Below are 15863 nucleotides of genomic sequence, written 5' to 3' on the forward strand. Positions count from 1 at the left end.
AAAACCCACTCAAAGACACTTTGGGACCCACTGGTGTGTTCCCCAGTGAGCCAAACATGCACAACAGCAGCACGACTGACTCCGTTTGACCAGAATGGAACAGAGCCTTCATTAGTACCAGCGCTGGTAACAACTGAGGAAGGAAGTAGGGAAGGGGCCAAAGTTCTTTCCAAAATGGCGTGTATGCATAGAGTCCATTGCCATCCACCGTCCCAGACAGTTGCACAGCTCATTCAGAGAACCTCAGCTCTAAAACGGAGCCATGGGACGCCATGGGACGCCTGCTCTCCTCTCTCTCTCTCTCTCTCTCTCTCTGACAGATTATATTCCAACCATTTCTTTGACAATTTAAGACTATGAAGATAAAACATGACAACGAGATAAAGAATGCACAGATTATAGGCTGTGAATATGAGGCAAATACTTGACACACATATTTCTGCATTCATCGGGACTATGTGTGTGTTCTCCACATTCACCTTTTCCTCGCGTACATGTATACTTTTTTAGTTTTAGCGTGGTCAAGCAAAGCTACTGTGAAAGGTCGGGGGGGGTGGGGAATGTCCTTCACTTAATGTGTGAAAGAAGTCCAAGAATACCTGAAACAATCGGAAGTAGAGGTGGGGGAACAGGAATGAGGAAGTCAGTGTACTGTACCACATGGACTTGATAAATAAAGAGGAGTGGGATGGACGGACACACACACACACGCACACACACACGCGCACACACACACACACACACACACACACGCGCACACGCACGCACAGACATGCACAAAAGAAATTAGATCATTCTCTTTTCCGCTTTTCCAACAGTCCCTTGCTTTTTTTTATATAAACATACAGTACAGTATTCGTTTCAACACAGAATACTTTCACACAAAGGAATGTTAATTTTGCTCACACATAATTTTTCTTTTTAAAGTAAATTCAAACCGTAATATAAGAACAACTAACAACCCCCCCCCCCCCCCCCCCCCAGTGAAAATGGACACCCATCACTCAGAAGAACCCTGAACGCAAAACAAACTTACATGATCGGAAATAATAATAACGATTAAAAATTGTAATAATCTTTGGGCTTTCCACTTGTTTCCGTAGCTTTGTTAGTACAGTAACTATACATACGAGTTTCACTTCAGTCTTTTTTTCCCCCTCCTGTCCATCTTTAAAAAGGAGTTGAGAAGGGCTGGAGTGAGTGTTTTTCTTTTTTTTTAAGAACAAAACAAAACAAATTATGTCCACCTGCACATACTGCACACATGTGTGTGTGTGTGTGTGTGTGTGTGTGTGTGTGTGTGTGTGTGTGTGTGTGTGTTTCTGTGTGTGTGTGTGTGTGTGTGTGTGTGTGTGTGTGTGTGTGTCTGTGTGTGTGTGTGTGTGTGTGTGTGTGTGTGTGTGTGTGTGTGTGTGTGTGTGTGTGTGTGTGTGTGTGTGTGTGTGTGTGTGTGTGTGTCAAAGGCCATTAATAGTATTAAGGGCGGGCAACCACCATGAGTAGAAGGCAGAGTAGTTGTGGAGGAGGAGGAGGACGAGGAAGAGGGTGCAACAACAGTCCAAAAAAAGGGTGTGAATCTTGGTAAGTCCAGTGATAAAGTGAGCACAAGTCAGCAGAGAGAGAGAGAGAGAGAGAGAGCTTTCCCAGGGGAGTGAGTGCTACAGTCCTGGGTTAGCTAAACCGTTCAGGATTAACTGAGCACCTGGACCTATGTGGAAGAATCAGGATGTGTGTGGGGGGTGTGGGGTCGGGGCTATAGGGTGATATAAAGGAGGAAAACGTTCACTGTTGTTGGATGGTTGGTTGGAGGGTCACAGGATTCCGTGGTGGTCCGTCGGGTCGGTTCGGTCGGTCGGTCGGGTCAAAGGTCACTCCGAATCCCGCTGGACCTCCGAGGCGTCGGCTCGGCAGATAGGACAGGTTCTGTTAGACTGAGAGAGAGAGAGAGAGAGAGAGACAGAGAGAGAGAGAGAATTCTAGTTTTATATGTGTGTGTAGGTGCGCACGCCTGCGTGCAAGTGATATAGACGACATTTGTTCCCAAACCTTTTCATGTCAAGGACCCCCAAATCAACATTTATTAGGCCACGGACCCCCCCCATTTGAAAACTATTATGCCAGTGACCCCGATAAGGATGGAGGGTTTTTACAGCTCTAGCAGTGATTCCGAAACATATTCACTTCATGGACCCCCAAATTCACACGCATTCATTTAATGGCATTTCTATCTCTGGTACCCCAATTTATATTGTAAAACCACTGTTAATTTAACTCTGAGTGTACAAATGGAACCAAATGGACCAGTTAGGGTCCATTTGTAACTCTTTCTATGTCAGTGGTGCTCAACTGTAAGTTGGGTCTGTAAGTTAGAAGACCAATAAGGGTCCATTTGGTTCCCAACTATCTCTAATTGAGCTATAGGTACCCCCCTGGAACTCCCTCAAGTACCCCTAGGGGTCCCCGGACCCCACTTTGGGAACCCATGAGTGATATAAGACACTAATTGTATATCTGTTCTTGAGGCTAATTTGACCTTTGGGATACACAAATTAAGTTGTGTCCAAAAGCAAAGCATAGTCACGGCACTGTGGCTTTGTAGGGCAGTCGGTATATGCGCGTATAACACAGAAACCATTAGGACACAATAAATACTTGTTTGGCCTGATGGTTGTTCAACTGCAGACATTTTAAAAAGAAAATCATCAATCCCAGTGCTGACGTGAAAGAAGTGAAGGATGACTGTGGTATTCAAGTCCAGGCACTTACCTTGAGCCACTTGTCTACACACTTGGCATGGAACTCATGGTTGCAGGGCAACACTCGTAGCAGCTGGCGAGACTCAAAGTCACACATACACACCACGCACCTGCAAGACAAAAGACCAGGCTAGCGTTAGCACAATGCCACCGTTAGTGTACGCGTCGAGGCTAGCTTTAGCACAATGCCACCGTTACTGTACAGGTCGAGGCTAGCTTTAGCACAATGCCACAGTTACTGTACGACGTGTCAGCACCAGGGGGGCACTAAAACGCAGGAATGATAATGATACTCCTGGAAACACGGGTTTCATTTCTTTTCAGTGTGTGGTTCTATTAAGTTACGATTTGTAGAGTTCGGGGGGAAAAAATCTCAAATGTTCAACTAGATTTATATTAGGTTTTAGATGTACTAGACTAGGTTTTAAATGTAGGCTACTAGACTAGAGAGATAGCTGCTCTTCAGCCAACGAGGAGGAATAATCCATTCCTTCTCAGATGTGAAAAGCACTGGACTGCAAACAGCTAAGAAGGCACTGGAGCACATAGAAGCAGTACAAGAAAAACTGCATCTTCAGATTCTAATGAAGATGCAGTAGTGTTTTGTTATAGCATCTCTCTGGTCCAGAACTTTGTTAGTCATGCCTAACTATAGACATGTTGGGGGTCAACAAACAAAATGTGTGTCTCACTTTCACTCGTGCACACACACAAACACACACAATCACACACACGCACACACACGATACTCACAGAGTTTGTTCCGACTGGTGGTTGTTGGGGTTGAAGCGGTACGATGGAAGCTGTTCTATGTCGGCCTTGGTGAGCCCACGAGGCTTGGCCTCTCCTAGACGCTCAGCTAGGTTCAACAGAGCCTGGGGGAGGTATTAGCAGTCATTAGTGATGTTGTTATACACAGGCTGCAAGGGAATTCTATCTAGTTGTAGTAGAGTTAGGTATTAAATCATTGAGTATTTAACCACTTAAACCCTTATGTTATTCTTCGTCATATGACAGTGTCATGTTATGTAGCCGATCTATAAGCTCACAACGCATTGTGGACGACACACTTTTCTCTATTGTGTGTGTGAGCACAGCCATAGTGCCGACCACATACACAGACCATGATAATGTGCCCTCTAGTGCACTGGTTCTCAAAAGTGGGATCCGGGGCCCCCAGTTCATGGCATCAAAATCAGTTTGACCATTTTAACATATTATATTATTATTTGTATTATTATATTTAACAGGCGTACCTCATAGTTCTCCACCTCTCCATCATCCACGTCCAACTCCAGGCTGATGGTGGGGCCGACGGTGGGGGTCACGGGGAGCATGGACCTGACAGGACAAGACCCAAGAAGACACGTGTTAAAACATGGACACAGTGACACAGTGACACAGTGACGGAGCATGGACCTAGACCTTAAGTCTATAAACATTAGGAGCAGTGGCTTCCATTAATATGGCACCAAGGAGCAGTTAACACTAAGAACTAAGGGAGGGGCTTTTCAGAGTACAATCTGACATATCTGCCGGCACTCTAACGCCTTTATTTTGAAGAATTCCCAGGCAAAAAAAATAAGTGTTAATTGCCTTGGCTTTGACACTTTAGGGTCAATATCCCAATACTTCCCCCTTCTCCCCGTAGACTGGGCAGGCCGAGGAGGGCGTACCGGTCACCTTCCCGGTTCCCAGGAATTTAGAAGGATTCTGTGCATTTGGGAATGTTTATATTGTTCTTATTTTAAAGATTAAAGAGACCACTTACAGGAAGTAAGGCAGTAAACTGGGGTGATAGGGCGACGGTGGGACGGGCTGCTGAGAGCGGTATCGCCGTCCTGTGATTCGCCGAGGCATGAAGTGAGGGTAGGGCTGTGAGAGAGAGAGAGAGAGAGAGAGAGAGAGAGAGAGAGAGAGAGAGAGAGAGAGAGAAATAGAGAGACATGTTAAATTAACTCTAGAACACTGGCCGATTTTTGTATGTTATATTTTTGTAATTTTCATAATGTTGTTGATGTCTGAGCCTGAGGTGTTTAGTGTTTAGTGATAGAGAAGAATCCCATACACCCACAAAGGCCTTTATTTGTGTTTGTTTTTTCTTCACTGGACCATTCTCACATGTCCCAAAGGAGACCAAAGGAGAAGTTCCCAGCTCCATTTCTCATTTAATATGGAAGTTTTTCACAGATTTTGTCCCATGATATGATATCTATGTATCGACCTACAAGCTCATAGCGCCACCGAGTGGCGCGCTATGAGCTTGTAGGTCTGCTATTTTTGAAAAATCGAAGAAGGACTGACATAGAAACATAGCTTTTTCAGAAAACTGTCAGGATGTAGAAGACATTTTTAGAATCTGATCTCAGGTCAGAATGGGTTAAGGTTAAAACAGTTCTACTAAGCATAATGCACAACAAAGTCTGTATCCAACAGTGTATTTGCGGTGTTCACTGGAGTGCATTACATTAGCCAGGGTTCGGTTCACAGTGCTGGCTCCCCCATGCCACGCCCACATGCTAAATATAGCCCACTACTGTAATGTTACCGACTGTGAGGTGCTTGGGACGCATGCCTCCACTAGATGGCGTATGCTAGTTGAGCAATGTGTTATTCTTGTGGTGTGTGTGTGTGTGTGAGTGTGTGTGTGTGTGTGTGTGATGTGTGTGTGTGTGTGTGTGTGTGTGTACGTGTCAAATGGAACACAACCACCCTAAAGACTAATCATAGAAGTTGATTTATTGGAGATTGCATTTTGTTTTGATTGCAATTATTCCACTTTGGCAATGTAAACGCATGTTTTCTCACGTGTGTGTGTGTGTGTGTGTGTGTGTGTGTGTGTGTGTGTGTGTGTGTGTGTGTGTGTGTGTGTGTGTGTGTGTATTTACCATGGTGAAGAGCTCCTGTGACAGGGGGTCGTGGTGCGAGAGGAACTGCAGCGGCGTGGATGGGGGCAGGGTGGGCGGGGGCTGGTGGTGGTGGTGGTGGTGGTGGTGATGGTGGTGGTGGGGGTAGGTGAAGCCCCCGCCCACCTGCATGTGCTCGCCCAATAGCTCCACCTCGTTCTCGATTCTGTGCAGGGGCTGGGGAGGACACAACGGACACGGTGAGTACTGGGGCTGGGGAGGACACAACGGATACGGTGGTGAGTACTGGGGCTGGGGAGGACACAACGGACACGGTGAGTACTGGGGCTGGGGAGGACAACACAACGGATACGGTGGTGAGTACTGGGGCTGGGGAGGACACAACGGACACGGTGAGTACTGGGGCTGGGGAGGACAACACAACGGATACGGTGAGTACTGGGGCTGGGGAGGACAACACAACGGACACGGTGGTGAGTACTGGGGCTGGGGAGGACAACACAACGGATACGGTGAGTACTGAGGCTGGGGAGGACAACACAACGGATACGGTGGTGAGTACTGGGGCTGGGGAGGACAACACAACGGATACGGTGGTGAGTACTGGGGCTGGGGAGGACACAACGGATACGGTGAGGACTGGGGCTGGGGAGGGACACAACGTGAGGACCAGGGAAGGGAAATTAAATCGGTCATTACATCGGCTGATATTGGCCTTTACCCATTTAGACCGGAGAACAATTCTACAAATGTCTTCTAAATCCTGAAAAAATGTTTCTGTCAGTGATTTCAGTAGATTGGATGGAGCCCGCACACCACAGGTAATAGCAAGACGTTCTTTATTTAAATACTGACAACGTTTCGATCTATTTGATCTTCATCAGGTCATGTGAACATACACACAAGTTTGTACATTTATAATACGGGAGTGCCCCCATTACCCAATCAAAACACCACATTTTGGTGCCCCTCCCATCACTACAGGTGTGACACGTCAACCCTGAGTGAGTAGGTGGGGACCCAGACATATTGATATGAAAATAGTCTGTTCAGAAGTTTTAGTGTACCAATTAAAAACATTTTAAAATCTATGTCAGTGATTCTCAAACTATTTCATGTCAAGGACCCCTAGAATTATCTGTATTTGGCTATATATATATAGACTATATAATGAACTGCTAATCAACGTCTAAGCGAAGACCGCAAAAAAAAAACGTAAATTTTTAGACCATTTATAATCCATTTTTAGACGGACGTCTAACAGTCAAACTATTTGCTCAGTGAAATCACAACAACGAGCGTTCTGGCATCACTCACCGATCGCGGCTGTTGCGTCTGGAAGGGCAGGAAGTGTCCGGGCGGCGGGGGGAGGTGGTGGTGGTGAGAGAGGTGGGGGGGCGGCGGCAGCAGGAACTGAGGGTCTCCCGACAGCAGCGAGGGGAAGGCGTAGGGCACGGGGAGGTGGCCCAGAGAGCAGGCCTGGAGCATCTGAGAGGGACGGACAGGGAAGAGAAGACTTTCAGCACAATGCAATGATAAAGGGTAAACAGTGATGTAAATAAATAGGTTTTCAATGTAATGAGTCGCGGGATGCAGGGATGGTCTTTTAGAAATGAGTCCCACTAGGGACATTTTATGAGTCCCACTTCAACGACATTAGGAGTCATATTTTGCCATTTTTACAAATTGCAGCATTTAACTCCCATTTCATTTTATATTCATGTAGAAAACAGAAGAAGAAATGATTATTATAACTAAAGCTAAATAAACTAGAATAAAAAACAGTACAGTGGTACAGTAGTGCATCCCGTGGATGCAGAGGCCGTTGTTTTATTGCGTCCCTTAACTATGAACTGCGTTTTGGGATGCAAAATGCACCCTATTTGAATCTCTGGGTAAATGGTGCATTTATATAGCGCCTTTATCCAAGGCGCTTTACATAGGTTGTGCATCAATTCACCCAACATTCACACACACATTCATACACCAATGGCGGCGGAAACCATGCAAGGCACCAACCAGCACATCAGGAGCAATTAGGGGTTCAGTGTCTTGCTCAAGGACACTTCGACACCAACTCTGGGGGAGCCCACAGGGTTCGAACTGGCAACCTTATCATCCGCCCTATGTACACTACTTCCTTCACAGGTGTTACCGACGATGCTAATTATTAAGGCTCTGTTCCATTTAGTATGCAGTGGTTCTCAAACTTTTTTAATTTCAAGAACCCCCATGACTCTGAGAGTGTACAAATAGAACCAAATGAACCCGTTAAGGGTCCATTTGTACACTCTCAGAGTTACACACCCGTTCGAGCAGCATCCTGACTCTGTTGGAACAGAGCCTTCATTAGTATCATTGGCAACACCTGTGAAGGAAGGAAGGTTCTTTCCAAAATGGCCTGTGTGCACAGAGCCCAAACAATGTCAGTTTGGCCTTTCTAACGTGCGTCCCCGTATCTCTCCACAAGGTGGCAGCCAACACCAAATAAATAAAATATATTTTTTTAAAGAAGCTCTCAACAGTTTGGTTTCAAAAGCAAAACTAAATCTCACTCAGCGTTTTCCTGCCCTGATCATGTAATTTTCTATTTATGTCGAACAGGCAGGCAGCCACAGGCCCCAAATACTTAACATTTGCCAAGGTTTGATGGTTTAATTCTTAATGCTGGCCACCCATGTGCCAACAGGCTAAATGTACTGTAATCATACTATGAGTTGCTTTGGATGCAAGCATCCACTAGGAAAGCTTTATGCCATTTCCCCAATAGAGGGTATGAGGCATGGATAAAGTGAGCAAATCGAGTTGCAAAGTGAGCTTAACATCGTTTAACCCATTCTGACCTGAGATCAGATTCTAAAAATTGTCTTCTATGTCAGTCGCTCTTAAAAATAGCAGAGCTACAAGCTCGTAGCGCGCCACTCGGTGGCGCACTATGAGCTTGTAGATCTGCTATTTTTCAATAGCTAAAGCATAACATGATGCCAACACCAAAACGGGTTCCCGTACAGAATGGGTTAAAGTCGTTTAATGCAATCAGATTATTTTGGATGTACAGTATGGGCTGTCAAGGCCACTCAGTAGGTGCTCCCACATAACCTCCGGTTATGATGATGATAATGATGATGATGTCATGTGCATAACCTCTTACCGTGTGATTTGTTTTTTATGTCGCACCGGAGTACAAGCCTCACCACGGGGTGCAAGGCAGATGCAAATTCATATCTTTCATGCACACCTGTACTTTATCAGTGGTTCTCAACCAGTGGTCCGGGGACAATGTGGCCCCCAGCTAAATGATGGAGAGTTGGTACTAGCCAAATGGACCCTTATATATCTTTACCTCTTGAGTGTAAAATGATTTATAGGTCCATTTGGTTTCATTTTACAACCTCAAGAGTAAAATTATTGTTGAATATCTGCATTAGTTAAGTTAATTTACAAGAAGTAACTACACAATTAGAGAATGTAGAAGAATTATTATTTTGATCAACGTTTTGCCTGTTATCTCTCCTAATGGTACCAACATCAATACAGCATGGATTGGAGATGTGGACATATTCTTTAGTTTTGGTTCCGAGAGGCTAAATGTCATAAAATGGTGGTCCGTGGATCAAATGCTGAATAAATAAATGGGCCTCTTTCATGCCAACTGCCATCAGACTCTATAATGCAAATGCATAAGAACTGCCTCCCCAAAGTTTGCTTATGGTCCCATAGTGGTCCTGGTCTAGTGTGCCTGACTATGTCCACTTGTGTTTACTTGTGTTTACTTATGTTTATTGTTTTTTTGTCTGTCCAGCTTGATTTATGTGTCACATTGTGCTGTTAGTAGCGCTTCAATAAAGTAATAAAGTATATCTCATCTCATTTCCATGGATTATATTGTACAATGTTAACAGTGTGTGTTCCCTGCTCACCGGGTGGTAATGCTGTCCGGTGTGTTACAGTGTGTGTTACAGTGTGTGTTACAGTGTGTGTTATAGTGTGTGTTACAGTGTGTGTTACAGTGTGTATTATAGTGTGTGTTACAGTGTGTGTTACAGTGTGTGTTATATTGTGTGTTATAGTGTGTGTTACAGTGTGTGTTACAGTGTGTGTTATAGTGTGTGTTACAGTGTGTGTTACAGTGTGTGTTACAGTGTGTGTTACAGTGTGTTCTCACCGGGTGGTAATGCTGTCCCGTGCTGAAGACCACGCTGCAGGCAGGAGGAGCCTGTTGGGAGGAGCAGGCGGGGGGGAGGTGCTGCCCGCTGCATAGAGGAGCCGCCAGGCCGTGTGGAGGGACCGGCGTCACCGTGTAGGAGACCGGACCGCTGGACCCATGCAGCTGAGGAGGAGATGAATTAATGAATAGTTAGTTCCGGGGGGTTTCAGAGTAAAAGCGGCCATGTCTTTCCGGCACCCCAGAGCTCCTATTTTGAAGGAATCCTGGCGCTGATTGTGTTAAGCAACTAGTCGACTAGTAAATGCACTAGTCGACCTTGTTGCTACTATAGTTGATAAGAACTTTTTTTTAGTTTTGTTTTTTTGTAGGCCTCAAGATCAGCTAGATTATAGTTATAGTCACCAATGCACACTGTTTTTAAATGTACAAATATGTATTTATTTTTTTCTTTTACATAATAGGTATTTAAACAACTAGTCGACTAGTAAACTAGTCAACTAGTAAAAATGACTAGAAGTGAAAGCCCTAACGTGCAGAGAGTGTTAGAGGGGCAGGGGCCGAAATCCCGTAAGAGGACACTTTTGGTCCAAAAGATCAGCTATTTTCGGGGCGCAAACGCAGCACTCTTTAGCTAGTGGAGATGTTCAAAATGCTGTGTTCAAGTTCAGGAGACTAAGGGGGGAAAAAAGCCATTCTCCTGAATGCTGCGGTTCCGGTATGGCATTGAAGGAAAAGGAGTGGCATATGCATTTCTGTCACCATGTAGTAAACGCTGCATTCATGGTCTGGAAAGGGCAGTTGTTTTACAGACGGGTAAAAGGGGCAGGGGCTGAAGCTCCCTTGTGTGCAGTGTGAACGTCCCTGACATCATGTACTCGAGTGTCTCTCTCTCTCTCTCTCTCTCTCTCTCTCTCTCTCTCTCTCTCTCTCTCTCTCTCTCTCTCTCTCTCTCGCCAAAATTCCAATACCCAAAGTCTCGGCCACTCCCTCGCTCGCTCTCAGGTCACTCCAGCATGCTGGTGTTACTGCTGCCGAAATTACGTGACCATCTCGTGGACTTACTGTACATGGAGGTATTTATTTAAATATGTGACCTAAATACAGCAGCTAGGTCGAACTCTGCTAATGAACAGACCACAATGATTTATGTTCGGACACTGACATGTGATCGTCTACAGCTACATATTTCAGCAGGTCACCAATTTCACCGTAACATCACCATGCTGGAGTGACCGAGATTTGGGGGCTTTGGAATTCAGCTTCTCTCACACACACACACACACACACACACACACACACACAAGTGTCTCATCATTTTAAAATGTGTCGATAACATGAATCATTGAGACAAAAGGCTATCGCAATATAGAACAAAAACGAATCATAACAATTTGCTGGTGAAAGTGGCAAGAGTGGATATGGTGTGTGATATGAAGTTAAACCATAAAAACAGAGTAATGGTTTAGTCATCACTGGCTGTCTTTAACTATAACTAAATAAATTAGAAATGTAATACAAAATGTTACTTTTTCAGGATTCCAATTCAAAAATAGCAAAAAAAAAAAAAAAATCAGGATTTCAATAAAAAAATAGCCGATATGGCTTGACGGCCCGGGTATCGGAGGAGACCCGAGGCTTTCTTCACCCTCCCAATGACTGATTGTGGGGGTTAGCAGAGATGGAGGACTCGTAGAGAGGCTGGGGGATTGGGAATTGGCTTTACTAAAATGGGACTTGAAGGGGAGAAAATGTTTTTCTTTTGTCTTGAAGGGGCATGTTTTGCACAATAGCATTAGTCTTTTCATTATGTCTGCCCACGATCTCTGTGATTCATACAGTATGTTTGTTTACCTCAGTCACTGATACTAAAATCTGATATTCTATTTTTATTTTTTCTATGAATCTGTGACCCGACACCCATACTGTTACAAAACGAAATAAAAAGATTTTGAAAAGAAAGAAACATAAAAAAAAAAACAATCTACAAGCTCAAAACGTGACGCTTTTTGAGCTTGTAGATCGGCTATTTTTGCTACTACGGTAATGCAACGCGGCCCTCTAGACAGTGAGAGTGGAAATGTAGTGGCTCTCTCCCTGGTCAAAGTTTCCCACCCCCTTGACATACATACGCCAACACACACCTGTTCGTGCAGGTCCATAACCATGGCTCCTTGCTGCTGTTGTATGGCGTGTTGCTGCTGCTGGTGGTGATGGTGGGGGTGGTGGCTGGGGTGGTGGGGGTGCTGCTGGTGGTGGTGGCTGGGGTGGTGGTGGTGGTGGTGGGGGTGGTGATGGGGGTGGTGGGCGGCCGGGTGCAGCAGTCGAGGTGACATGGCGGGGGGGTGGAAGGCCCGGGGCTCCTCCGACGTGGCCCCCACCAGGGGGGCCTGTCCGTACATGTTGGGGGCAAACGTCTGGTGGTGGTGGTGGTGGTGGGGCGAGGGGTGGGGGTGGGGGGGGTTGTTGTTGTTGCCCCGGTGGTGGTGGTGGTAGTTCTCATCCTGGAGCTCCGACGGGGACAGGCGGGGCCCTTGGGGGCCTCCTTGGGGGGAGGGGTGTGGGTGGGGGGGGTGGTGGGGGATGTGGCGGGCGGGCCGCGAGAGACGGCCGCGCTGACGCCTCGCCGGTGGGCTGCAGGGGGAGGGAGGAAAACATGACACGGATTTAGTAGAGCAACGCTGGAACCATGGAATACAACAGTGGTTTTCAACCCATTGTTCTGGGGACCACCAGCTAAATGGAGAGTTGGTAACCAAATTAAAATGGACACATGCCCTTGTTGGTCGCAGGTTAATTATTTTGGGGTTTTTCTTATTCCGGCCAGGGTTCCGGCCTGATGACTACAAACCAGTGACTACAACACTACTACTACAACGTAAACAAACACATCATAAACCCAGATAAAGGAATGCTTCCCAAGCTATTGGAACACAGGTTCTTTAGGAACACAGGTTCTAAAGGAATGCTTCCCAAGCTATGGGAACACAGGTTCTTTTTTCCATTTCCTGAAAGGTTTGGGGCATGCAAGCAAGGTTTCCACCCGACAGAGACGTAGTTATTCCAAATTCCGATAGGGTTGCGTAGAATGATAGCATTTCTGTAGACTTAGATAGCATTTGATACAGATTTATAGCATGTTATGTATAGACAGCACAATAATTGCATTGTATGTAGTCATAGCACATCATAGTACATATGTATAGCATAGTATGTATACTGTATGTATAGTTTATATGTATAGTTTCATTATATAGACATTCCACTGTTACGTTCTTAGCTTACGCATGTTTCATGATAAATGCTTTTTATGTGATTTTGTGTGATGTTTGATGCTTTTTTGTTCTTGCTTAATGTAAATCGCTCTGGATTAAGAGCGTCTGCTAAATGCCTAAATTGTAAATTGTAAATTGTACTAGTAGGAGGGGGGGCCAATCAGAGGCAGGCAGAGGGCGGGTCTTTCTTGTGCTGCAAAAAATGCCGTCGACGACAGAGACCCCATTCCTGTCATAATAATTCTCTCCTTACCTGCGTCTGTGCCTGGCGGGCGTGTGGCACCTCTCCTGGTGGTGCGTGTAGTGTGTGTGGGGGTGCGGCGGGGGTCTCCGGTTGGGGGTCCCCAGCTCCCAGGGCCGGATGGGGGGAGACGGCGTGGAGGGAGGGGGGGGAGCAGACGACGACAGCTGCTCCAGAACCGACTGACTGGACAGCCTCTGGCGCTTCGGACTCGGACTGTCCTCACTCTGTGGGGAGGGGGGGGGGGGGGGGTACTGTGATTAGTGACGATCAATCAATCAAAACTATTATTTATCCCATTTAGGCCCGACGTCGAAATAAAACAAAACGATCACTCTGAAAGAATATATATATATTCAAAGATTTGTGCCGCATTTTTACGATTTTTCAAAACAATAGCAGACCTACAAGCTCGGAGTCGTAGCGTGCCATGAGCTTTTTGAGTGGTGCAACCACTCCTACAACCAGCAATGTCTGTGCGTATCTATCTATCTATGCATCAGTGGTCATGAGCACGAGTATATGACTTATTAGTACCAGTAGGGGGCGCCAGAAACAGAGAGAGGCAGCAGTGCTGTGCCTGCTAATGAGAGAGAGAGAAGGAGAGAGAGAGAGAGAGGTGTGTGGGGGGGGTAATTGCACCACTCAGTTCACACAGGTGTGATTTTCAACAGCTAAAGCATAACACAATGCTTAGTTAAAACACCAAAAGGGGTTCCCGCCCAAAATGGGTTAATTTCACACTTGGAAAAATCCCCAAAGCGTTCACAGGGCATTCATTCATTCATTGTCAGGGATCCAATCAATCAATCAATGGATTCAGTTTCCCGGCTTGGATCAATGGAACTAAGAGTTCTCACGGTTTAAAATGCATTGACATTTTGTGGGATCAATTTTATATCATCATCTTAAATGTTTTGTCAATAATCTGTGGGGCCCACTTGCTATATAACTTCACAGCTCACCAGTGGGGGACTGGTCCAATGGTTGAATTACTACTGATTCATGTAGTACTTTTCACACAATCTAATAAAACACGATAAACAAATCACGAACGGTGAGATCAAAGACAAGGGACAGTGAAACAAGAGATAGCAGATATAGACACTCAATGTACTACACACTGACTACACAGCGAGAACACGGACACAAAGAACAAATAAGATCAGATACGATTTGAGCTGCAATATTGAAGCTTGGGAATCAGTTGCAAATACTGTACGTGCATCACTGTGCTAGGAGCGGACCACTCAAAGAGTGTACTATCGTTAAGAACTAACAGATAGAACATTGATTAAAATAGAGATAATTTAAAGCAAAGAAAAACCCATATATATTTTAAAAAAATGACAAAGATTCAAATCTAGGGCTAACGGAGTCTAGTCTGGGAGAGGCTGTGAAGAGAGTCTGAAAAGGTGTAGTATATTTTTAAACGCTTAAACGTTTAAAAATACCCCGACCTTCTCAGCGAGACCCTTTAGAATCCTCTGGGAAGCCGTTCGCTCCAGCGTGGCTGGGACGGTCCCGGGGTGGAGAAGAACGATCCCGGGGTTGGAGGAGAACAGACCGCCTGGCTGTCAGTCATATAGTGTAACCGACCAAATAAATCAATTCAAAACGTGCTTTACAATACATGCCTTCTGGTGCACTATTCTATTCAATATATTACTATTGCACAATCACACACATAATACACTACACTCCTTTGTGACTCATGGCATTTCCTCCGCCCCGTGTGTATGCGTGCGTGCGTCCGTCCGTCCGTCCGTCCGTCCGTCCGTCCGTCCGTGTGTGTGTGTGTGTGTGTGTGTGTGTGTGTGTGTGTGTGTGTGTGTGTGTGTGCGTGCGTGCGTGTGTTCGTGCATGCGTTGGGACTGGGAGTGTTGTTACGCCACCCGGGCTCAGAGGCCTGGGGTGGGGAAGGGGAACGATTCTACAAATGTCTAAATTCTAAAGACAGTTTTCTGAAAAAACCCATGTTTCTTCTATGTCAGTGGTTCTCAAACACTTTCATGTCAAGGACCCCCAAGGTTATATGTAATTGGCCGCCGAGCCCCCGTTTTTACAAAAACAATAGCAGATCTACAAGCTCATAGCGCGGCACTCGGGAGCTTTGTAGATCTGCTATTTATCGATAGCTAAAGTATATGCTTAAAACACCAAAAGGGGAACCTGCTATTTTTGAAAAATCGAAGAACGACTGACATAGAAACATAGCTTTTTCAGAACACTGTCAGGATGTAGAAGACATTTTTTTAATCTGATATCAGGTCAGAATGGGTTAAAACAAGTCACTTCCACTCCGAGCCGGAGAAACCCAAATATGGGACGTGCACACACAGGCCCTGCATGTCCCTGTGCGAGTCATACATAAGAATCCACCTTCTAGCGGGAAAATAGCTTTGACAATAATAACGTTTAGCGGGAGAAGAGTTTCCGTATGGAACTAATGGGTTACACACGGGGTTCAAACTGTAACCGTCACACAGGTTAAAGTAATCTGTCCTGATGGACGTGTCATAGAATCCAATAATACACTCATCTGGTGAGTCACCGCTT

General features: G+C 45.5%; 1 protein-coding gene across 3 annotated transcripts in view; it reads right to left on the bottom strand.

Annotated features, from left to right (window-relative positions):
* Nucleotides 1-232: 232 nt before the first annotated feature.
* The window catches only part of LOC308336831 (E3 ubiquitin-protein ligase RNF38-like), a 43361-nt gene continuing 27730 nt past the window's right edge, over nucleotides 233-15863 (bottom strand). For all 3 annotated transcript variants that reach the window (XM_080794408.1, XM_080794407.1, XM_080794409.1), the window contains exons 4-13: nucleotides 13317-13531; nucleotides 11933-12422; nucleotides 9789-9953; nucleotides 6941-7111; nucleotides 5645-5839; nucleotides 4528-4631; nucleotides 4013-4097; nucleotides 3510-3631; nucleotides 2767-2866; nucleotides 233-1931 (exon numbers count right to left, since the gene is read on the bottom strand). In XM_080794408.1, coding sequence (XP_080650534.1) covers nucleotides 1869-1931; nucleotides 2767-2866; nucleotides 3510-3631; nucleotides 4013-4097; nucleotides 4528-4631; nucleotides 5645-5839; nucleotides 6941-7111; nucleotides 9789-9953; nucleotides 11933-12422; nucleotides 13317-13531 — 1710 coding nt within the window. In that variant the 3' untranslated portion in view covers nucleotides 233-1868. The remainder of the gene's footprint in view (nucleotides 1932-2766; nucleotides 2867-3509; nucleotides 3632-4012; nucleotides 4098-4527; nucleotides 4632-5644; nucleotides 5840-6940; nucleotides 7112-9788; nucleotides 9954-11932; nucleotides 12423-13316; nucleotides 13532-15863) is intronic.

This window comes from Protomyctophum bolini, assembly GCF_963924005.1.
Source record: "Protomyctophum bolini genome assembly, chromosome: 3".
Classification (NCBI taxonomy): Eukaryota; Metazoa; Chordata; class Actinopteri; order Myctophiformes; family Myctophidae; genus Protomyctophum; species Protomyctophum bolini.